This window comes from Pan paniscus, chromosome 15 (assembly GCF_029289425.2).
Source record: "Pan paniscus chromosome 15, NHGRI_mPanPan1-v2.0_pri, whole genome shotgun sequence".
NCBI lineage: Eukaryota > Metazoa > Chordata > Mammalia > Primates > Hominidae > Pan > Pan paniscus.
The window spans coordinates 103,115,658-103,140,385 of NC_073264.2; the positions used below are offsets into that span (position 1 = coordinate 103,115,658).

The following is a 24,728-nucleotide window of genomic DNA, read 5'->3' on the forward strand; positions in this document are numbered from 1 at the left end:
GTCTCCGTGTTCCAGCAACCCCCTGGGACCCAGCAACCGGTAATTAGGCAAGGAATAAGCTTATTGTATGTTTCACAGTTTTTCAAAGATGATTTGGGAGAATCAAATCATACCATCATCATTCCACCAATCAGGACTCGGCACTCTGACAGTGCACTTTGATGTTTAAAAAAAAACAAAAAAAAACAAACAAAAAAAAACGCCATTGGCTTCCCTCTCTCCACCCAACTTAAGAAAGAAGTTATGAATGTGAACTTTCAAAGGCCAATTACTACCCCTTAGAAGAACCTACCATCTCTAAACTACAAAGATGGGCAGCCTGGATTCTATTATTTTTATTATTTTACAAAATTTTTAATTTTTAAATACACATAGAGATAGGGTCTCGCTAGGTTGACCAGGCTGGTCTTGGAACTTCTGGCCTCAAGCAATCCTCCTATCTCAGCCTCTCAAAATGCTAGGATTACAGGCGTGAGCCACCGCACCCAGCTGGGCAGCCTGGATTCTGGCTCTTATGTAGTCATGGTGTAGGGGAGGAGGTCGTGGTGGGTCCGAACTAGGGGGAAACTTGGTGAGCAGGCAACCCGGCCCCTGCCTTGTACGGACCCAGATACTGAGGCCCACAGAATGACAGTGCCAGCTCTAGGGGGCTGGAGGAGAGTCATTGCTGGAGGTAGCTGTTCTCAGTAGGTCTCCCTCTTGGTCCTCACAGCGTCCTCGGGGACAATGATTTTTGTCATTAGGAACCAGATCCCATCACAGCTTGGCTTTACGTACAGTGAAGGTGTCATTCCTGGCTTAACCTTACACTGCCCCGAAGGCCCCCTCCCCAGCTGTCCGTTTCCAGCCTGGCAATGGGACTCTCTGAGCACGCCCCTCATCTCCTCCCCCTCTGAAAAGTATCCTCAATCTCCCTGTCTATATCTAATAACACATCTGTCGTGCCTATATTTTGGTACCTGATATGTAGTCATTCATTCATTCAATGAGAGAACATTTAATGAGAGGTTAAGGGCTTAGAACAACGCCGGGCACAGGCTAAGCGCTCACTAAACGTTAGCTCTCGCCAATAACATCACTCATTCACTATAAAGTTTCTCTGGCTGTGTGCTATTCGCTGCGTCCACAGCAGTGAAGAAGACAGACGCGGCCCCTGACCAACCTCGCCGAGCGCGCCGAGCCAGGACGTTGAGCCAAGTCCCCATGTCCTAGGACTCGCAGTGCGGAGGCTGCGGGCCCCGACCAGCGCCGAGACTACAAGTCCCAGAAGGGCGCGCGGCGACATCGCCGGGCCCGCCCCCCGCGCACGCGCGACGCCGTGACGCTAAGGCCGCGAGCGAGCGCGGGTGGCTGCGGCGGCTGCGGCCGGCGGGGCGGGGCGGGGCCAGCTGGCAGTGGCTGCCTTTAGGGCGGGGCCGGCTCCCGCTCTCCTCAGTCTGCGGTGGGCTAGCGGACGGTCCGGCTTCCGGCGGCCGTTTCTGTCTCTTGCTGGCTGTCTCGCTGAGTCGCGGCCGCCTTCTCATCGCTCCTGGAAGGTCCAGAGCGCGGCACCATGTCGGAGCCCGGGGGCGGCGGCGGCGAGGACGGCTCGGCCGGCCTGGAAGTGTCGGCCGTGCAGAATGTGGCGGACGTGTCGGTGCTGCAGAAGCACCTGCGCAAGCTGGTGCCGCTGCTGCTGGAGGACGGCGGCGAGGCGCCGGCCGCGCTGGAGGCGGCGCTGGAGGAGAAGAGCGCCCTGGAGCAGATGCGCAAGTTCCTTTCGGACCCGCAGGTCCACACGGTGCTGGTGGAGCGCTCCACGCTCAAAGGTGCGGGGCCGCGGAGGGCAGGGTCGCCAGAGCCAGGCCTCGCGGAATGCAGGGCCTGCCAGGTCCTCCGGGGCCGCAGATGTCCCCGGGATGGGAGGAGCCCAGCAGCTTCAGATGACCCCGGGATGGGCAGAGCCCGGCGGCCGCAGACGTCCCGCCGGCTGGGTCCCCAGGGCCGCAGACGCCCCGCAGAGGCCGGCGCGGCGCCCGGGGCTCGCCCTCGCCACACCCACTGCCCGGCCCGGAGCCCCCAGGGCGCCCGGCTCCTGGTCGCGGGGAGGGGAAAGGGGTCCCCGTCTGCCGTCACCCAAAACAATGGGGTCGCTTTGTCTGCTCGGGCCTCTCAAGATGGCCGAGTTGGGTGGAGACAGCGTCTCCCTGGGCTGAGCGCGGGCGAGGCCGCATCCCTGCCTCCAGTGTCACATGAGCTTTTCGGTTTCGATTTGTGTCCAAGCCAAGTGGCCTTCGGGAGGGATGTGTCGGGGACAGACCCGCGGAGCTGGGGGCAGCCGGGGTTCTGGTTCGGGAGGAGGTCGGGCGGGTGTCCCAGCCCTGCCTTGTGGGGACCCAGAGGCCGAGGCCCACAGAGCGACTGTGCCAACCCCGGGCCTGCGAGCATCACTGTTGTAGGTGGATGCTCTCAAGCATCCTTGCTGAACGGGTGTATCCTGATTTTACACCTGAGGAAACTGAGGCTCAGGTTAAGTGATTTCACCCAAGGTCACCAGCTAATCCTAGTCCTGAGACTAGACTCAGTGTCTCAGCTCCCCATCCACTGCTTGTTTTCGCTGATCATACCTCATATTTGTTTAATGCTTCGATGATGTTAATGATAACCCTGTAATATTTGAGTCTAATTTTACAGATTAAAAAAAAAAAAAAGATTCAGGTTAGGCACCTAGTAGGGGGAAGAGGCTAGAGTTAGCGTGTTCCAGCTGTCTCCTCAAATAATGATCGCCCACCAGCAAGGTTACATTCATCTAAGTCTGGGGCTTGCCTGCAGGCAGGCTTTCTCATGGATTCATTACAACCACTTTGTAGCCCATTACAACCACTTTGGGCGTGGCATGTCCATCTAAGAACCTAAGGATGATGTCCAAGGTTAGCCTCTAGGGATTGGAGATTGTCTAAAAATATTTGCCAACAAGCTTCTTAAAATTTCAAAAAACTGTATGGTTCTCTCAGTGAGAGACCCTGTACTGTCTGCCCCATCCTTAACACACACTGTGTTTCTGATAGTTTGTTTCTTTCAAAGGCTATTCTTACTCAGAAGATGCTTCCCTGTAGCCTTGGTTTCCTGCCAGAGATTAGCAGGGTGTAAAAGAATATTTTTTTCTTATATCCACTTGGAATGTTCAAGGCAAATAAACCATTTGAGCATATTTAGAGTATTAATGTTTTTGAGGGTTGTTTACTGTGATGTTTGGGATTATGTATTCCTAAGTGGAAGCTACAAAAGTTAAAAAAAAAAAAACTTATCTACTCTTTTTTTTTCCCAAAAAACATATAGTCATTGTAGAAAATGTACTATACAGCTAAAGTAAAAATCACTGGGAATTGTTTGACCCAGATATAATCACTGTCAGCATTTTTGGTTTATGTCTTTGTGGTCATTTTTCAATGCATATTCATCATTTTATTAAAATACATTTTAATCTGCATTTTTAAAGTTAATTGTATTTTGAGTAGCTTGACCATTGCTAATCCTTGATATTTTTATTGCATAGTTTATGTATTAGAATCAGTGATTTTATTTTTTTTACCTTGTGTCACTCTTTTTATGAAAAAAAATTTAAGTTTTATACTTTGCTTCTAGAGTGATCACCAGTAATTCGCTTTTTCCAGGCATCTTAAAATTGGACGTTGCTAAAATTATTGGGGTGGGGGGACTATGTTTATGTAGTACAATATCTACTGCAAATTCTCTCTGTTGTCTTATGAGTACCTTTTTTTCTTTCAGCAAAACAAATATGCAGGTATCCAAATCTTGGCTCCATAATGACTTGCACTTTTGAAAGTTGACTAAGGAATGAGACTATCTAAAATTGAAATCCTACCTCATTTCTGTATTTATAACAATCCTTGAAGTATTTCTACCAATTCAACCTGTCTATAATTTATTTTTCACTTACAAAAACCTAAGGAAAGATTTTAAAATTAATCCAGTTTTATGATAGATGGTCTGTTTGTCTTATTAGCAGCCTGGCTACACTAGGACACCTTAGATATAAGTAGAGACCCAGGACTTTTGGTAGGAGGGCTTTCTTCTTGGTGGCTTTTATGAGTTAGCTTTGGCATTTGTACATTTAATCAAATATGTGCATCCAGTAGTTAATTACAGTGAAAAGGTAGGCATGCATTAATGTAGACAACAGAGCTGAATTATTTAAACTGAATAAAGATCACCAACAATGAAGTCATGTAATTTAATGAACAGTAGAAATTACTTTTATTTATTTTATTCCTTCCACTTTTTTTGTGGAAGTATCCAAACACTTGTAATTGAATATAGAAACATTTTTATGTGAAACTATATATATTTTTTATTTGTTTGTTTGTTTTAGCTACCCCAGCTAGCCATAAACTTTTGTTGTTAAAGTGCAGCATTGAGCTGGGTGCGGTGGCTCACACCTGTAATCCCAGCACTTTGGGAGACCAAGGCAGGAGGATCACTTGAGGCCAGGAGTTCAAGACCAGCCTGGGCAACATAGCAAGACCCTATCTCTACAGAAAATTAAAAAATAAGCCAGGCATGGTGGTGTATGCCAGTAGTTCCAGCTACTTGAGAAGATTGCTTGAGCCCAGGAGTTTGACGCTGTGGTGAACTAGGATCACACCACTTTGCTCCAGCCTGGGTACAGAGTGAGACCCTATCTCTAAAATAAATCAAGTACAGCATTACTCAAAGTATAGAATAAATGTTGTGAATTTAACAACTTATCTTGATACTGAGGAATTGGAGAGTTTGTGGGAAAAAGGGATTAAGTTATAGCTCCTCATTTTAAAAAGAGAAACCTTTGTATAGTTCCTGGCCTGTAGGAAATTGTCTTCCTCATAGTATGCTTACAGCATGGTGACAAAGTAGGTGCTCATTGCTTAACTAGCCATTTTATGTTAATGATGTTTTTGTAGCATTTTTTACTTCAAGGACCATTTTTTGGTTGTGTATCTCCGTTGGGTGGGGTATGCTTCAGTTTGCAGCTGATGGAACTGACATTTCCATGACTTGTCTGCTCTGCAGCTTGTTCATGACCTGCCTGGGATTGGCTGCTAGGTTGGTTGGTCTGGATGAGAGCGTGTAGTTTGGGTTTTTTGTTTGTTTTTGGTGGGGAAAGGGTTTTGTTTTGTTTTGTTTGAGACAGGGTCTCAACTGTGTCACCCAGGCAGGAGTGCAGTGGCCCAATCATGGCTCATTGCCACCTCGGCCTCCTGGGCTCCCAGTTCATTTTCTCATTTTTTTTATAGAGAGGAGGTCTCACCATGTTGCCCAGGCTGGTCTGGGACTTCTGGGCTCAAGCAATACTTCCACCTCCGCCTGCCAAAGTGCTGGGATTACAGGTGTGAGCTACCACACCCCACGTGTTTGTTTGTTTAACACTCCAGTGTTTGAGACTTGGAATTTTTTTTTTGAGACAGGGTCTCACTGTTGTCCAGGTTGGAGTGCAGTGGCACAATCTCTGCTCACCGCATCCTCAACCTCCGGTCTCAAGCGATCCACCCATCTCAGCCTCCCGAGTAGCTGGGATTACAGGCACACACCACCACGCCTGGCTCATTTTTGTACTTTTTGTAGAGGCAGGGTCTCCCTATGTTGCCCAGGCTGGTCTTGAACTCTTGGACACAAGTGATCCTGCTACCTCAGCCTCCCAAAGTGCCAGGATTACAGGCGTGTGCCATGACATCCAGCCTGAGGATTTAATTCTGAAGGATGAAGAAATGTAGTTTAATCAATGTAATTAATCTCCAACACAACATATCACCATGATTTCATGCATTTAGAGGAGAAATGTTTTCTGGTTAAGTGGAAAATTGTACTATTGGCTTCTGCAAGACCTTCTTTCTTTCTTTTTTTCTTTTTTTTTTTGAGACGGAGTCTCGCCCTGTCTCCCAGGGTGGAGTGCAGTGGCACTATCTCAGCTCACTGAAAGCTCCGCCTCCCGGGTTCACGCCATTCTCCTGCCTGAGCCTCCCGAGTAGCTGGGACTACAGGCGCCTGCCACCACACCTGGTTAATTTTTTTTTTTTTTTTTTTTTAGTAGAGACGGGGTTTCACCGTGTTAGCCAGGATGGTCTCGATCTCCTGACCTCGTGATCCACCCGCCTTGGCCTCCCAAAGTGCTGCGATTACAGGCGTGAGCCACCGTGCCTGACCAAGACCTTCTTTCTAAAGCAGCTTTATAGTGAAACATTTTATTTAGAAATCTGGACCTTCTTTCTTCAGTTTACTGTAATCCACATTCACTGAGTAGAATTTGTATTGATCCCTGTGACCTAGTTTCTTCTAGGGCACCCAGTTATTCTTTCTGTCCCTAGTAAAATCTGGATTGAACTGTGCCAGATGCAGGCCATACAGTGTTGCTCCAGTACCTCCAGCTCCAGCAGACACAAAGAGGGAGATCAGACTCAGATGCTTCTTGGCCTGACCGAAGATCTGGCAGCGCATGTTTGTACCAGGGGCCTCCAGTTCAAAAGGAGAAAACAAACCTAGCTACCAGGCTCTGCACTCAGTGGTATCCGCACTTCAGCGAGGCTGTTACTGCCCCATGCTGTCACACTGTGGGACACACCGTCTGCAGCAAGATACATTTGAATGTGCAGTGTAGCATAGTAAACGAAATTTATGTACAGCAAAGGGAAAACAGGTATCACTTCTTTTTAAAAACTAAACATGGATGAAAACTGCGTGTCAGCATCGGAGCATGTCAGATTGGGAGCAGCAAGAGAGATTTAGCCCAGCCCTCATCTTTCATGAGGAAACCAAAACCCTAGGATTTTAAGACCCAGTTGGGAAAAGGATGTTCTAAGGAGGGTTCTGAAACCTAAAAACTCGTCTCTGCAGTGCGTTGGTATCTGTTATTTATTTTGAGTTAGTAGTAACTTGAAAAGTACCAAGTCTTAAGTTCCTTTAGTGTTAATAGCTTAGTAGATTTTTAAAAATTCTTTCTCTTTTCTTTTCGAGAAATACCAAAATGAGCTCCAGTTTACGTTAAATATAAGTATTATATGGGGTTTCATGCTCTCTTCATACTCCTAATGATGTTACAATGGAAATCTTCAGGTGGAGGAGAATGCTCTGACTTTCTCACCGTGTTCTGAGCCTTGTACCAGAGCAGGGAGTGGTTGTGGGAAAGAAGTCATGGCCCCTCAGGAGGATGAAAGGGTGGACATGCAGGTGACAAGAGAAAGCGCCAGAGACAAGAAAGGGGAAAACTAAAGCGGGAAAAAAAGGGAGGCCGTGTATAATAGTGATTGACCACCAGAATAATAATAATGTGGTATTAGTATGTTTGGTTTGTTGTTGTTGTTGTTGTTGTTTTTTGAGATGGCGTCTTGCTCTGTCACCCAGGCTGGAGTGCAGTGGCACGATCTCCGCTCACTGCAACCCCCGCCTCCTGGGTTCAAGTGATTCTCCTGTCTCAGCCTCCTAAGTAGCTGGGATTACAGGCATGTGCCACCACGTCTGGCTAATTTTTGTATTTTTAGTAGAGATGGGGTTTCACCATGTTGGCCAGGCTGGTCTCAAACTCCTGACCTCACGTGATCCACCTGCCTCAGCCTCCCAAAGTGCTGGGACTGCAGGCGTGAGCCACTGCACCCAGCCCATGTTTGGGATTTTAAAAGGGAAAGAAGACAAAAGATAAAGAGAACCCCAGGAACATTTAACATGTGATTTGGTAGTATATGCGGGCCAAAGGAGATGAATGGCTTTGAGACCAGGAAGAGACTTGCTCTATGGCTGGGAGAAAGTTTGGAAGGAAGAGTACATGAGGGAATGAGCAAGGGTGCAGGAGTCGGGCAGCCTCACCTGGCACTTTACCAGTGTGCTTTGTCCCTTTTCCAACTGCCCATTCACCAGACTTTGAGAGGGCATGCCCTGTCTACTCAGGAGAGGGCCGTATCATTCTTTTTTTTTTTTTTTTTTTTTGAGGCAGGGTCTTGCTGTTGCCCAGGCTGGAGTGCAGTGCTGCAGTCTCAGCTCACTGCAGCCTCCGTCTCCTGGGCTCAAGAGATCCTCCCGCCACAGACATGCACCACCACGCTCTGCTAATTTCTGTATTTTTTGTAGAGATTGGGTTTCACCATCTTGCCCAGACTGGTCTCAAACTCCTGAGCTCGAGTGATCCACCCACCTTGGCCCCTCAAAGTACTGGGATTACAGGCATGAGCCACTGGGCCCAGTCGAGGGTGGTATAGTTTTTAAGGTAATTGAAATTGCATAGTTTTTGTATTCCATTAAACAAGCCATAATGCTGGCCGGGTGCAGTGGCTCACGCTTGTAATCCCAACACTTTGGGAGGCTGAGGCAGGCAGATCACTTGAGCTCAGGAGTTCAAGACCAGCCTGGGCAACATGGAGAAACCTTGTCTCTACAAAAATACAAAAGTTAGCCAGGCATGGTGATGCACAACTGTATCCCAGCTACTCAGGAGGCTGAGGTAGGAGAATCACTTGAGCCCAGAGAGGTCAAGGCTGCAATGAGCTGTGATTGCACCACTGCACTCCAGCCTGGGTGACAGAGTGAGATCCTGTCTCAAAAAAAATAAAACAGACGTAATGCTTACCTAATTCATAGTTTAATGATACAAATTACTAGTAGTTTGAAATACATTAAACTAGTCTTTGAATAAAAGTATACACACATTAGTGCTAAATGCCATTTTGAACATCTCTAGAAATTCAATAAACTCTCAACAGTTAACCAAGGAAGTGTTCACAAGTTGTTGTAATGTGTGTCAGTATAGCTTGCAGGGAAGGAACTCATGAAGCAGGCCCAGTACTTTGATTCTTTGAATGCATGGACATATAGTACAGTATTGGTCTGTTACATTTTAACAGTAACTTTGTATTAACTAGTAACTTTGCCAAGCATAAGGAAATGGATTCAAATTTTACTGAAAGTGGTATTACCTAATCAAAAGTGCAGATTGTGTTTTTAGTAAGCTTATAAATATAACAGGGCTAATAGCCTCTTTGTTATTAAGAATTAATAATCAAGTGTCCTTCCTCCTCTGGACAACTATTTAAAAAAAAAAAAAGAAAGAAAAGTAGAATGTCAGATTATTATTTGATGGCAGTTTTTGAAACAGTGTCCTAAATTGTGTGACTGTAAATGGGAGTCAGACATACTCAACTGTGTTTGATCCGTGTCTTTATAGGGAATATGCACAGAAAGACTAGTCCAAGATGTTTTCTGTGACTGATTCGTAGTGACTTCCATAAGTTATTATCAAGAGAAGTTAGAATTTAGCAAAGCAGCAGGGAATATCTATTTGCATTATCGTTGTTTGAGGATTATGTCATTGGGTGTGCCTTCCTGAGCTGAAGCAGCATTCTACTGCATTGCAGTATTCCCAGGGCAGAGCTGGAGCGCTCACCACACAGCGGTGACTCATCTCTTGGAATGGCACCTAGTTCCCCTAACCCGGTTTGCATTAGGAAGTGTAGGCCACATGCTCAGATGCTATGTCCGGACTGCGCAATTTCTGTGTGATTTTATTTGTATCAATGATGACTCTTTATGGGGGGTAGAAATGATTCAGAGTTAACAAGCCATATTTTTAGTTGCGTCAGTGATTTCCTTTGATCATTATAGAATGTTAATTTTATTTTCTGTATATTGTTTCGGTGTTATTTTGATGGCATATTTTATATAAATGGTAGAACAATATGGAAAATTCAGAAAATTGAGGGAGAAAATCATCGCAGTACTTTGACAGCTGTTTCAGTTTGGAGATAGTTCTTTATTCTCTATGCTTACATTTTACAGGTTGTAATCGTGTGTGGCTGCTTTCAGGCAGTGTGATTTCTCTTGTGGTCTAGCTACATTTGAGTGGTTAGAAAAATTGGTTGCTTTCTTTAGTTTTTTTAATAGTCATTTTAAAAAATAACAAGTATCTGGCATACTAGAATGTTCTGCCGCCTACTCCTTCCTCTTCCTAAAATTATATCCAAATATACCCAAAACAATAATTTGGAAGAATTATTGTCTCTCGATAGATACACTAATTTTTTTTTTTTTTTTGAGATCAATCTCAGCTCACTGCAACCTCCACCTCCCAGGTTGAAGCAATTCTCTTACCCCAACCTCCCAAATAACTGAAATTACAGGTGCCAACCACCACACCCAGCTAATTTTTTTAATTTTTAGTAGGTATAGGGTTTCACCATGTTGGCCAGGCTGGTATTGAACTCCTGACTTGAAGTGATCTGCCTGCCTCGGCCTCCCAAAGTGCTGAGATTACAGGCATGAGCCACCGCGCCTGGCCAGATAGACTAATATTTTATACTCTTTAGTGTGAATTTTGTATTTGTCTCATCTTAAAACTAAGGAAGCAGGGGTTGGGCGCAATGACTCATGCCTGTAGTGCCAGGCCGAGGCATGAGGATCTCTTGAGCCCCAGGAGTTTGACACCAGCCTGAGCAACATAGAGAGACCCCATCTCTAAAAAATGTTTTAAAAATCCACTGAAGGTGGTGGCATGAGCGTGGGGTCCCAGCTCTTTGGGAGGCTGAGGCAGGAGGATCTCTTGAACCCAGAAGATCAAGACTGCAGTGAGCTGTGATGAAGCCACTGTGTTCCAGCCTGGGCGGCAGAGCAAGACATTGTCTCTAAATAAATAAATTAATTAATTAAAATAAAATGCTTACAGAAGGAGCAAGATTTTTAAAACAATAGCTAAGGAAGCAAATAGCTTTTGCTCAGACCCTGTGTAACCAGGTTTCATAGTTTTTAGTGCTTAATGAAACCTTATAACCACCTAACTCAATATTCTACTGCCTGCTCCACCACCCATTTTACACCTTACAAATTTGAAGCCCAGAGAAAGAAAAATGACTTTCTCAAGGTCACATATCTTCTAAGCAATAGAACTTTAACTGTTGAAACTACTGCCCTTTCCTTTATTTATTTATTTATTTTTTTTGAGATGGAGTTTCACTCTTGTTGCCCAGGCTGGAGTGCAATGGCGTGATCTCAACTCACCACAACCTCCGCCTCCTGGGTTCAAGCGATTCTCCTGCCTCAGCTTCCCGAGTAGCTGGAATTACAGGCATGCGCCACCATGCCTGGCTAATTTTGTATTTTTAGCAGAGACGGGGTTTCTTCTTGTTTGTCAGGCTGGTCTCGAACTCTCTACCTCAGGTGATCCACCTGCCTTGGCCTCCCAAAGTGCTGGGATTGCAGGCATGCGCCATCACGCCCAGCCTTCCCTTTCTATTACATCATGACTTTTAAAAGGTGAACTATGTATAAAATAATCATGTTAAATTAATCCATAGATTGTAATTTTTGCCAACATATATTTCATACAGTACGTTATTGCAAAGATAATTTGACTAGAATGTTTAGGCATTGCATGGATTAGTACTAGATGTAGAGGTTTAGATTATTTTCTATTCTTATACTTTTTTTAGTTCTTCAATCTTGATTTTTAATTTAGAAATTTGGTTCACATGCTTCTTGAGGCTACCTTACTATTAATTTCCAGTAAGCTTTTTTAAACTTAAATTTTATTATTAAAAAATTGAGACATGGTTTCACCATGTTGCCCAGACTAATCTCATACTCCCGAGCTCAAGTGGTCCACACCTCAGCCTCCCAAAGTGCTGGGATTACTGACGTAAGCCACCACGCCCGGCCTCCGTAAGCTTTTGAAAGTGACTACCGTGTGCATGTTGTATTGCCTGGAATCTAGCGTGGTCTCTGCCTTCCAAGAGCTCACAGCCGGGGAGGAAGATACATTCATAAGTCAAACCCAGAACAGACTCCGATAAGTGGTGTGGTGCAGCGGAGGGCAAGGCTAGACGAATGCTTCTCAGTGACCCTTGGGATGTTTCTTGATACTTTTCTTGATTGGGGTTTGTCTTGGGCCTGGCCTTGATGAAAACTGGCCATGCTACATTGTGGTGAGGAGCCTGGACTTCGGAATCACAAACTTCTGAATTCTCACATTGTTGCTTCCCACCCAAGTATCTGTGGGCAAGTTACTGATATTCTTTATGGAGAAAACAAGGATAATAATAGTCACACCAACCCCATAGGGTTAAATGTATGATAGCTGTAAAGTGCTTAGTAAAATGCCTATCACACAGGTGGTGCTGAGTGAACGGCTGAGCAGAATATTCTTGAGAGCAGGGGTGGAAAGTGACTTCTGTGTTTGAAGCACAGTGAATGAGCTTCCTGGGATGGGATGCTGAGAACTTGGCCATAGCCAGCAGCAGCTAGCACTGCCCACCACCAGGCCCTGTTCCAGTGCTTTCATGCACCAACTCAGTTATCCTTGCAGAAGCCCTGGCATGCTCACACTACCCCACTTCACAGACAACCGCCTTGCCCAAAGTCACACAGCAAAGTCAGGAGTGAGGAAAAAAATGGATAGGAAGGGAAAAATAGTGCCAAGTCATGTAGGTGTCGATATGTCAGGCTGGGAGTAGGGAGAGAATAGTCATTGTCTAAGCAGTTGATAAATAAGAAATTGGAAATGTTGATATTAATTTGATATATTTATTATGATTTGTAGAGGACGTCGGTGATGAAGGAGAAGAAGAAAAAGAATTCATTTCCTATAACATCAACATAGACATTCATTATGGGGTTAAATCCAATAGGTGAGTAGTACGAATATTACCATTATCTCAGGTTATAAATTTGTGAGAATTAATATGAATCTTTTTTCTTTTCAAACTCAGAAATTCTTACTAAGAGAATTAATATAAATCTTTTTTTTTTTTTTTTTGAGACGGAGTTTCGCTCTTGTTGCCCAGGCTGGAGTACAATGGCGCGATCTCGGCTCACTGCAACCTCTGCCTCCCGGGTTCAAGCAATTCTCCTGCCTCAGCCTTCCAAGTAGCTGGGATTGCAGACATGCACCGCCACGCCTGGCTAATTCTGTATTTTTAGTAGAGAGAGGGTTTCTCCATGTTGGTCAGGCTGGTCTCGAACTCCTGACCTCAGGAGATCCACCCGCCTCAGCCTCCCAAAGTGCTAGGATTACAGACGTGAGCCACCGTGCCCAGCTTAAAATTAATATCAATCTTAATTGGCTCAGACAAACACATTAAGAAAACACTCAAGCCCGGCACGGTGGCTCACGCCTGTAATCCCAGCACTTTGGGAGGCTGAGGTTGGCAGATCACGTGAGGTTGGGAGTTTGAGACCAGCCTGACCAACATGGAGAAACCCTGTCTCTACTAAAAATACAAAATTAGCCAGGCGTGGTGGTGCATGCCTGTAATCCCAGCTACTTGGGAGGCTGAGGCAGGAGAATAGCTTGAACCCGGGAGGCAGAGGTTGCAGTGAGCCGAGATTGTGCCATTGCACTCCAGCCTTGGCAACAAGAGCGAAACTCTGTCTCAAAAAAGAAAAAAAAAAGGAAAAGAAAACGCTCAAAAGATTTCTGGTCTTTAAATTCAGTGTCTTTGATTTCATGTCTTCAAATGAGGAAGTTTTCCAAGACAATATAAATTCTAAAATACTGTCCTTTTAGTTGCCATATCATGGCATCTATCTTCTGTTTGAGCTGTAATATATGTAACATGTCTGATGCTACTCTCAGGTTACAGTCAGCCCTCGATATCTGTGGTTCCACATCTGCAGATTCAACCAACCACAGATAGAAAATATTTGCGGGGAAAAAAGCAATACATACAATACAAAAATAACAAAGAAAGCAAGTAAAAAACAGCCAGTATAACAACTATTTATATATTGTTTATGTTGTGTTAGGGATTATAAGTAATCTGGAGATTATTTAAAGTACGCTGGAGGATGTGCATAGGTTATATGCAAATACTGTGCCATTTTATATAAGCAAGTTAATGTTTGCGGATTTTGGTGTTCCAGGGGAGTCCTGGAATCCATTTCCCACAGATACCAAGGGACAACTGGATATCTGATTTTTCATTATTACAGATAACTAGTAAACATTCTATATGCAGGTTTGATTCTTTTTAGGATAAATTCTAAAGATAGCATTACTAGTTCACATGCAAAACATCATTAAAATTTTTAATGCATGTTACCAGATTTTCCACTTTTCAGAAAGATTGTGCTAATTTATCCTAGTAGACATATCCAAATTTAAATATGTAAATGTCATAATGGATTCCGCATTTTTTTAAGCTTATTTTGAGTAATCTCAGGTTACGGAAGAGTTGCGTGAATAGTATATAGAACTCCCAGATATCAGTTGTTAATGTTTGCCACTTTTGCATTATCATTTTTCCCCTGAATCATTTGACAGTTAGTTATAGACAATATGCTCCTTTATCCCTAAATACTTGTGTGTATTTCCTAAGAACAAGGACATTCTCATTCGTAGCCTCAGTACAATGATCAAATTCAAGAAGTGTAAGATTGCTGCAGTATTGTTCTCTAATTATAGTACATGTTCAAATTGTCTCAATGATGTCCCTTATACTAATTTTCCCCTAATTCAGAGTCCAGTCCAGAATCACACTTTGGTTTCTTGTCACTCTAAATTCCTTTAATCTGAGTAGTACTTCAGCCTTTGTGTACCTTTTATGACACTGACTTGTTTGACATTTGCACACCAATAGCTTCATGGAACTGTTGGGTTTGCCTGATGTTTAGATTCAGGTTATACGATTTTGGCAGAAATACTATTGTGACTTCATTCTTTCTCAATGTGTTACATCAGAAAGTTTCATTGACTTTACAGTTATATGAAGTTTTTTGGGTTGTTTGTTTATTTTGAGATGGAGTCTCACTCTGTCGTCCAAGCTGGAGTGCAGTGGGGCAATCTTAGCTCACTGCAGCCTCTGCCTCCCAGGCTCAAGCGATCCTCCTGCCTCAGCCTCCTGAATAGTTGGGATTACAGGCATCTGCCACCACACCTGGCTAATTTTTTTTTCTTTCTTCTTGAGACGAAGTCTCGCTCTGTCGCCCAGTCTGGAGTGCAGTGGTGCGATCTCGGCTCACTGCAACCTCTGCCTCCCGGACTCAAGTGATTCTCCATCAACCTCCCGAGTAGCTGTGATTACAGGCATGTGCCACCATGCCCAGCTAATTCTTGTATTTTTAGTAGAGATGGGGTTTTGAAGTTTTTGAATAACTTTTTGAAGTTATCCGCCCGCCTCGGCCTCCCAAAGTGCTGGGATTGCAGGTGTGAGCTACTGTGCCCGGCCTAATTTTTGTATCTTTAGTAGAGATGTGGTTTCGCCATGTTGGCCAGGCTGGTCTCGAACTCCTGACCTCAAGGGATCTACTCACCTTAGCCTCCCAAAGTACTGGGATTACAGGCGTGAACCACCATGCCTGGCGTATGAAGTATTGTGTATAAAGTACTGGCAAGGGAATTAGAAAATTCAAATTTTATTAATTACCTTGAAGGCATTAATTTAACCAACTTTGAGTGCCTGTTGTGTGCAAGGTGTGGCAGTAGGTACATAGAGTAGTACACAAAGAAATAAAACCTGCTTCCTGTTCCCAAGAAGCTTGTCTTTGGGAGAAAGATTGGCAGATACATAACTAATTGTAATACTTGTCAAAATACAATGGAAACATGAAGATTGGAGAGATTGCTTCTGATTAGGGGAAGCCCACAGAAGAGGTCACACTGGAATTGAGTTATGAGGGTTAGAATTTCAGCAGATCAATATAGATTTCTTAAGCAAAGGCACAAAGCACGTGATGTGTTTAGGGAATGGGACATCTGGTCTAAGTGCTGTCTCAGGGTGGGAAAGAGGATACATAGCAGGAGGTGAAACAGGAAAAGCTGAGTAGGACCAGGCTAAGGGGAGCCTGGAATGCCCTCTTGTCACCTTAACCAGTGAGCAACTTTTGTTTACTTAGTACAGTAAATAAATGTTACAAATTAGTGTAAGATCAGATTTAAGTGCTACTTGTATTTCTAGGGCAGGTTAGTTTTAGGCCAATATTACGAATTCAACCCATGTATGAGACAAGTTAACTTTGCCTGGTTTCATGTTTGTTCACATTCTGTAACCATAACCTTGATTCAGTAGCTCTCATGTACTAAAGAAAGACAAGCAGTGCATTTCACTATTAGAAAAGCAACACTTCAATATATTCTTGTATGATTTTTAAATTAATAAGCCTAATTAAGAGTGTAACTTTTCTAATTTCTTGTTTTATTTTTCTTTTTAGCTTGGCATTCATTAAACGTACTCCCGTGATTGATGCAGATAAACCCGTGTCTTCTCAGCTCCGGGTCCTTACACTCAGTGAAGACTCGCCCTACGAAACTTTGCATTCTTTCATTAGCAATGCAGTGGCTCCTTTTTTTAAGTCCTACATTAGAGAGTCTGGCAAGGCAGACAGGTAAAAACTGTGGTTTGAATGTTATATTTCACTTAATGTTCACAAGATAGTATAGAACTCGGTGTAAAACTTGGGAATTGGGAGGGTAACGCTAGTGAGCCGAGGGGATATAAACCCTGTGTATTAATAAATATGTGTGTCATTACTATTTGACAGACCTGAAATGATGGGATCTCTTTGGAGACCAATAGCACACTAAATGTTGAGGTATGAAATCTGTTTTTAGGGATGGTGATAAAATGGCTCCTTCAGTTGAAAAGAAGATTGCAGAACTCGAAATGGGACTCCTTCACTTGCAGCAAAATATTGAAATTCCAGAGATCAGCCTGCCGATTCATCCAATGATCACAAATGTTGCAAAACAGTGTTATGAGCGTGGAGAAAAGCCAAAAGTTACAGACTTTGGCGATAAGGTTGAAGACCCAACATTTCTTAATCAGTTACAATCTGGAGTTAACCGCTGGATCCGAGAAATTCAAAAAGTAAGAGCACAGGATTGAAAGTTATGTAAAATATGTTACCCTTTAATATCTTTGGGAAAACTGATCTGGATTTTGTAATTGAGGTAAATTATGTGATAACTTGTTAGTGGTGCCGCCTCTTGGTCCTGGGACTGTCCAGTGCAGGACTAGCCTTGGTCTGGGTGGAATGGTCAGGGGACAGTGTGAGATTGCTTGAGTAGTCACCCTGATAGAGCATTAATCTCAGCAGTCTCATACCTTTGATTTCAAATCAAGCCACTTTTGATTTACAGGGAAGGAAATCTACTTGAAATATAAAAATTGAGTTGTAATGCATGTGTTTTGTTAACGATATCTATTCTACCTTGTTTAAATAGTGAATACCCTTGGATGTTATTTTATTTTCAAAGGTGACCAAACTGGATCGAGATCCTGCATCAGGAACTGCCTTACAGGAAATTAGTTTTTGGCTAAACTTGGAACGTGCGTTATACCGCATCCAGGAGAAACGGGAGAGCCCGGAAGTTCTCCTGACTCTGGATATCTTGAAACATGGCAAGCGCTTCCATGCCACCGTCAGTTTTGACACTGACACAGGTAACAACTAGAACTAATAATCTGATCAGTAAGTTATTGATCTGGCTTTTACGAGATCTTACATGATAATTTAAATGAAAACTATAGTTTTCACAGATGTACTGTCGTTTTTAACCATTTCCTTTCTTACATCACATCTTATCTTTCCCTCAGTTCCAAGTAATGAAAATTATTCTCCTACACACTTAGCTTTCCCCTTTCCCTTCAGGGGATTTAAGAACATGAAACAGTCTCTAGGTATGAGCACAGATTCCTTCTTGTTTCCCCACTGCTGGGCTCCATGAGTCATCTCCACGAGTCGGCTGTACAGTTGGCACAAAGTCAGGTATGCTTTTGACAGGCCAGGCAAGAAGGTGGTTTAAGTGAAGCAGTTCTGTTTGCCCAGAGGGTTGTGGAAAAAGAACTGGTCAGTACCGCTTTCTCTTCTTCTTTTTACTTGCCCCTTTCTCTTCTTTGTCTTCCTCGCTATTCTGACAAGTGGCCAAAATGAATTTAGTTTTCTGAGTGGAGAACAGTGCCAGTGATGTTGTTTTTTGTTTTGTTTTGTTTTGTTTTTTTCTTTTTAAAATTTTTAAAATTTATTTTTTTTAAGAGATGGGATCTCACTTTGTTGCCCAGGCTGGAATGCGGTGGCATGATCATAGCTCACTGCTGCCTGGAGTTCCCAGGCTCAAGCCATCCTCTCACCTCAGCCACCCAAGTAGCTGGGACTACAGGGATGCACCACCATGTCCAACTAATTTTTGAATTTTTGTAGAAATGGGGACTTGCCACGTCTTCCACGAAACTGGTCCCCGTTGCCAAAAATGTTGAGGGCCGCTGATATAGAAAGCAAAGCAAAGCATGGTAAATTCTCTGAGGCTGCCACTTCAGCCTTTAGAGTATGTAGGAATTGACTCATACTCTTAAATAAGCAAAAATGGAGCAACACTAGGGTTATCCTGTTAATAACGTGTTGTTTTTTCAAGTATGAATAGTTTTTGTCTCGCTTGATATTTTGCAACATCAAAATGTTCCATTGTAATGGCATATTTTAGTTTACTTAGTTTTGTTACTTGATGTGAAAACCATTAACTCTTTCTCTGTTAATATAGGTCTAAAACAGGCTTTGGAAACTGTGAATGACTACAATCCTCTGATGAAAGATTTCCCTCTGAATGATTTGCTGTCTGCCACGGAGCTGGACAAAATAAGACAGGCGCTTGTTGCCATTTTCACACATTTGAGAAAGATCCGAAACACAAAATATCCTATTCAGAGGGCACTGCGTTTGGTGGAGGCAATTTCAAGAGACTTGAGTTCTCAATTACTCAAAGTATTGGGCACTAGGAAATTGATGCATGTTGCTTATGAAGAATTTGAAAAAGTAAGTTTGAATATATAAGACAACCAACCTCAAGACATTGAGATGAAAATATGTCTTAATAATAAGCCTCACTTTTGAAATTATATCCTAGGTTATGGTAGCATGCTTTGAAGTTTTTCAGACTTGGGATGATGAGTATGAGAAACTTCAGGTATTGTTGAGAGACATCGTCAAAAGAAAAAGGGAAGAAAATCTGAAGATGGTGTGGCGTATCAACCCTGCCCACAGGAAGCTGCAGGCCCGCCTTGACCAGATGAGAAAATTTAGACGCCAGCATGAACAGCTAAGAGCTGTTATCGTCAGGGTCCTGAGGCCACAGGTAAGATTTGCATTCTAAAACTTTGTGTTTTGTTTTTGGTTTTGTTTTGTTTTTTGTTTGTTTGTTTGTTTGTTTGTTTTTTGAGATGAAGTTTCACTCTTGTTGCCCAGGCTGGAGTGCAATGGCATGATCTTGGCTCACTGCAACCTCCGCCTTCTGGGTTCAAGCGATTCTCCTGCCTCAGCCTCTCGAGTAGCTGGGATTACAGATGCCTGCCACCACGCCCGGCTAATTGTTTATATTTTGAGTAGAGACAGGCTTTCACCATGTTGGCCAGGCTGGTTTTGAACTGGCCTTCAAGTGATCCACCTGCCTCGGCCTCCCAAAGTGCCGGGATTATAGACGTGAGACAGCATGCCCAGCCTGTTTTTGTTTGAGACAGTCTCATTCGGTTACCTAGGCTGGAGTACAGTGAAGTGATCTTGGCTCACTGCAGCCTTCGCCTCCCGGGCTCAAGCAGTACTCCTACCTCAGCTTCCTGAGTAGCTGGGACTATAGGCGCACCCCACCATGCCCAGCTAATTTATTTGTGTGTGTGTGTTGGCGGGGGGAGCTGTAGAGGAGGGGTCTCACCATGTTGCCCAAGCTATTCTCGAACTCCTGAGCTCAAATGATCCGCCCACCTCAGCCTCCCAAAGTGCTGGGATTACAGGCATGAGCCACCGCGCCCTGCCCGTATGCATTGTTTTAATGTGTTTTTTGAAAACTTAACTACTTCTTTCTGTTGTCTTTAAGATCTAGTGATTCTGTATTGTGTGTGTGTGTATATATATATGTGTATATGTGTGTGTGTGTGTATATATATATATATATTTTTTTTTTTTTTTTTTTTTTGAGACTGAGTCTCAGTCTGTCACCCAGGCTGGAGTGCAGTGGCATGATCTCAGGTCACTGCAACCTCTGCCTCTGGGGTTCAAGCAATTCTGCCTCAGCCTCCGAGTAGCCGGAATTACAGGCGCCAGCCCCCACACCCAGCTAATTTTTGTATTTTTAGTAGAAATAGGGTTTCACCGGCCGGGCGCGGTGGCTCACGCCTGTAATCCCAGCACTTTGGGACGCCGAGGCAGGCGGATCACGAGGTCAGAAGATTGAGACTATCCTGGCTAACACGGTGAAACCCCATCTCTACTGAAAATACAAAAAAATTAGCTGGGCGTGGTGGCAGGTGCCTGTAGTCCCAGCTACTCGGGAGGCTGAGGCAGGAGAATGGCGTGAACCCAGGAGGCGGAGCTTGCAGTGAGCCGAGATCGCGCCACTGCATTCCAGCCTGGGCAACAGAGGGAGGCTCCGTCTCAAAAAAAAAAAAAAAAAAAAAAAAGGAAAAGAAATAGGGTTTCACCATGTTGGCCAGGCTGGTCTCGAGCTCCTGACCGCAAGTGATCCACCCGCCCCGGCCTCCCGAAGTGCTGGGATTACCATGCCCAGCCCATCCAAATCTTTAGTGTTTTCCATCCATTTATCCCTTCCTCCATCTTGGAAGGACCCTAGAGCCAGACTTCCTGGGTTTTAAATCCTAATTCCATCGTTTACTAGCTCTGTGACTGGAACGCTTTATTTAATCTCTTTTTCAGAGAGTCCTTCTCTGTAAAACATGGATAGTAATTACATATGCCTGAGATTTATAAAACAATTAAATGACTAATTTCTTTATATATTTTTTTCTCTTCTGAATTTATCTTTCATTCTTCTTTTTTGTTTTTTGAGATGGAGTCTTGCTGTGTCGCCCAGGCTGGAGTGCAATGGCATGATCTTGGCTCACTGCAACCTCTGCCTCCCGGGTTCAAGCGATTCTCCTGTCTCAACTTCCCAAGTAGCTGGGAATACAGGCATGCACCACCATGCCTGGCAAATTGTTTGTATTTTTAGTAGAGACGGGGTTTCACCATGTTGGCCAGGCTGGTCTTGAACTCCTGACCTCATGATCCGCCTGCCTCGGCCTCCCAAAGTGCTGGGATTACAGGCGTGAGCCACTGCACCCGGCTTAAAATAAATTTTAAAGCCTTCGTTTGGTCAGCATTTCTTGATTACATATCTTTCTCCTTTAGGTCACGGCAGTTGCACAACAGAATCAAGGAGAGGTCCCTGAACCCCAAGATATGAAAGTGGCTGAGGTTCTCTTTGATGCTGCAGATGCAAATGCCATTGAGGAAGTAAACCTTGCTTATGAGAACGTCAAGGAAGTGGATGGACTGGATGTTTCCAAAGAGGGCACGGAAGCCTGGGAGGCTGCTATGAAGAGGTACGATGAGAGGATCGACAGAGTGGAGACCCGGATCACCGCTCGCCTTCGGGATCAGCTTGGCACAGCCAAGAATGCCAACGAGATGTTTAGGATTTTCTCCAGGTTTAATGCACTGTTTGTCAGGCCTCACATCCGTGGGGCCATTCGCGAATACCAGACCCAGCTGATCCAGCGCGTGAAAGATGACATTGAGTCTCTTCACGACAAGTTCAAGGTCCAGTACCCACAGAGTCAGGCTTGTAAGATGAGTCACGTTCGTGACTTGCCCCCTGTGTCAGGGTCTATCATCTGGGCTAAACAGATCGACAGGCAGCTGACGGCCTACATGAAGCGGGTGGAAGATGTCCTTGGCAAGGGCTGGGAGAATCACGTGGAGGGGCAGAAGCTGAAGCAGGATGGAGACAGCTTCCGCATGAAGCTCAACACGCAGGAGATCTTTGATGACTGGGCAAGGAAGGTGCAGCAGCGCAACCTCGGTGTCTCGGGGCGCATTTTCACCATCGAAAGTACTCGGGTTCGGGGCCGAACTGGAAATGTGCTTAAGCTGAAAGTTAACTTTCTTCCTGAGATTATCACACTATCCAAAGAAGTCCGGAACCTCAAATGGCTTGGTTTCCGCGTCCCACTGGCGATTGTGAACAAAGCCCATCAAGCAAACCAGCTTTACCCGTTTGCCATCTCACTGATCGAGAGCGTTCGTACCTATGAACGGACCTGCGAGAAGGTGGAGGAGCGGAACACCATTTCCCTTTTGGTGGCTGGCTTGAAAAAGGAAGTGCAGGCCCTGATCGCAGAAGGCATTGCGTTGGTGTGGGAGTCCTACAAACTTGACCCATATGTACAGCGCTTAGCAGAGACTGTCTTCAACTTCCAAGAAAAGGTAGGCTCTCATGTAATCCTCAGGTGTCCTGGTAACGAATGAAGCACGGTAATAGCGAACTCAGTTAAAACACTAGTTCTCCCGAAGAAGGCATGCATGGTTGATGCAGCATACGGCCACGTGAGCTGCAAGGGAGGAGGACCCTTTGTACTCACCGGGCTATTTAATGGTGCTGGGTTTTAGGGAGGCCATTAAGTAACAACCTGAGTTTAGAAACAGTTGGAGAGCTAAAGGACACAGGAGTCCGACAGAGAGCAGAATGCAGTTTTATTGCTGCTACAGCTGAAAGCAGAGCAGAGCAGGCTCTAGGTCTCAGCCACGAAGGCCTTGCCCAGAGCCTGCGGCTGCCAGCGGACCAGATGCATACGACAGCGAGGCTGGCTCCCCAGGCACAGGAGGAGCTTAACAGAGCACGTTTACTTCCTTCTCCCAGATTTACCCATCAGAGGCCACCTCTCCCGTGAGTGGGAGTAAGGGAAGAGAAGCTGGGGAGGCTCCATGCATTTTCCTTCCCTCTGCAGGGACATGCGAGTGCGGATTAGTGTTCTCACCCCAGCAGCTAGGATTAGCTACTTATGGAAGAACTGTGCCTGTAGCATTTGTCAATGTATAATACTTGAGAAGAATGTTATGTGAGAATAAAGGAACAGAGTGTGAGTGGGTGTTTTAAATATTAAATATTTCTTCCTTCAGGTAGATGATCTGCTGATCATTGAAGAAAAAATAGACCTAGAAGTCCGTTCCTTGGAAACTTGTATGTATGACCATAAGACATTCTCGGAAATCTTGAACAGAGTCCAGAAAGCAGTGGATGACTTAAATCTGCACTCCTATTCCAATTTGCCCATCTGGGTCAACAAGCTTGACATGGAGGTAAGGGATAGAATTTGCTAGCATTTTCCTCCTTTTTCTTCTGCTGACCCTCCAGTAAGCTTATTAGTTTGTCACTAAAAAGCATTTTTCCTTGGAAATTATCTGTGATAGTTCAATTCCCCTCCAAAATCTCATTTAACTAGTGATAGAACTGAATTGTGGCCAGGCACAGTGGCTCATCATGCCTGTAATCCCAGCATTTTGAGAGGCCGAGGCAGGCAGATCGCTTGAGCCCAGAAGTTCGAGACCAGCCTGGGCAACATGGCAAGACCCTGTCTCTACTATAAATACAAAAACTAGCCAGGTGTGCTGATGAGCACTGTAGTCCCAGCTACTCAGGAAACTGAGGCGGGAGGATCACTTGAGCCCAGGAGGCGGAGGTTGCAATGAGCCAACATCGCACCACTGCACTCTAGCAGAGTGAGACCCTGTCACACACACACACACAAAAAGAACCAAATTATGATACTACATGTCAGTACTCACATCAAGTTTAAGTTGGAAGCAGGGAGATGAGAGGGAGGAGAAAGTGTTGCCTTTATTTGCTGGATATTTGATAACTTCGTATTTGTCCTTCCTTGCTTTCCTTATGATTCGTGTTACCTTTTCTAGCCCTCCAGGTGTCCTCCTCTGATGACCCTGCCACTCCCCAACACCCAATTTAGAAACAGCCACATTCTGCCCCCACCCGTATCCCCGTAGACAAGTGGGGATGGGTAGAAGGTGTGGTATGTGTGCGTAAAGCACACTTACCAATCCACGCCTTTTCCCACTGGTGGACTTCAGAGAGCACACCAGTGGAGAGTGTTGGGGAGGAGGATATTTTATAGCAGAGGTTACAGGTTGTGAAGGATTGGTGATTCAGTTTCCAAAGATGGAGAAGACAGCCTAACAAGTGATCTGTGGCTGGGAGAAAGTGAGATTCTGAGAAGAGAGATATGAAGGCTTCTAGTTAGGAACTGTGTATCTTTTATCTGAAACACCTACCACTTTCTGATTGACTTGCTTTGTGAGCTAACTTTTAGAAGAAACACTGTTCTCTGATATAACGTTGTCTGTAGATTGAAAGAATATTGGGCGTCCGTCTGCAAGCTGGCCTGAGAGCTTGGACCCAGGTTCTTCTTGGACAAGCTGAAGATAAAGCAGAAGTTGACATGGACACGGATGCTCCACAAGTTAGTCACAAGCCTGGTGGAGAGCCAAAGATCAAAGTGAGTGCTTCTGTGGCATTCTATTTACTAATAAGTGAAATAACAAAACTCTCTCGTTAAAAACACCTATGAAAAGGTCACTTAGTGTGGACACCTGGCAGATGCCACCTTAACCAGGTGATGAAGGTCAGCCTCACCAGTGGCGATGTGCAGGTGTCATGTCCCCTCTGATGTGATGCGATGGGAAGGGCAGGTCACCTCTGCGCTCTTTCTCCAAAATCCCTCACTCTCATGTGAGATGTTAACATTGGAGAAAGCTGGTGGAGGATATGTGGAAACTCCTTGTACTTCCTTTGAAACTCTCCTATAAATCTAAAATAATTATTTTAAGTCCTAAAAAATGAAAAATTAAATTTTAGAAAAAAAACTACACTGGAAAAAAACTTCTTACCATTCATGCAATAAATTATTTCAAGAACTGCATGTAATCCACCAGAAGTCAGTGTTCAG

General features: G+C 44.5%; 1 protein-coding gene and 1 pseudogene across 1 annotated transcript in view; one reads left to right on the forward strand and one right to left on the reverse strand.

Annotated features, from left to right (window-relative positions):
* The first annotated feature begins 985 nt into the window (after positions 1–985).
* DYNC1H1 (dynein cytoplasmic 1 heavy chain 1) overlaps positions 986–24,728 on the forward strand; it is an 86,312-nt gene continuing 62,569 nt past the window's right edge. The window contains exons 1-10 of the mRNA XM_034938173.3: positions 986–1,808; positions 12,548–12,635; positions 16,156–16,329; positions 16,556–16,811; positions 17,201–17,387; positions 18,482–18,753; positions 18,845–19,072; positions 21,118–22,194; positions 22,888–23,067; positions 24,129–24,278. Coding sequence (XP_034794064.1) covers positions 1,553–1,808; positions 12,548–12,635; positions 16,156–16,329; positions 16,556–16,811; positions 17,201–17,387; positions 18,482–18,753; positions 18,845–19,072; positions 21,118–22,194; positions 22,888–23,067; positions 24,129–24,278 — 2,868 coding nt within the window. The 5' untranslated portion in view covers positions 986–1,552. The remainder of the gene's footprint in view (positions 1,809–12,547; positions 12,636–16,155; positions 16,330–16,555; positions 16,812–17,200; positions 17,388–18,481; positions 18,754–18,844; positions 19,073–21,117; positions 22,195–22,887; positions 23,068–24,128; positions 24,279–24,728) is intronic.
* Positions 6,088–11,503, reverse strand: LOC134729003 (cytochrome c oxidase subunit NDUFA4-like; annotated as a pseudogene).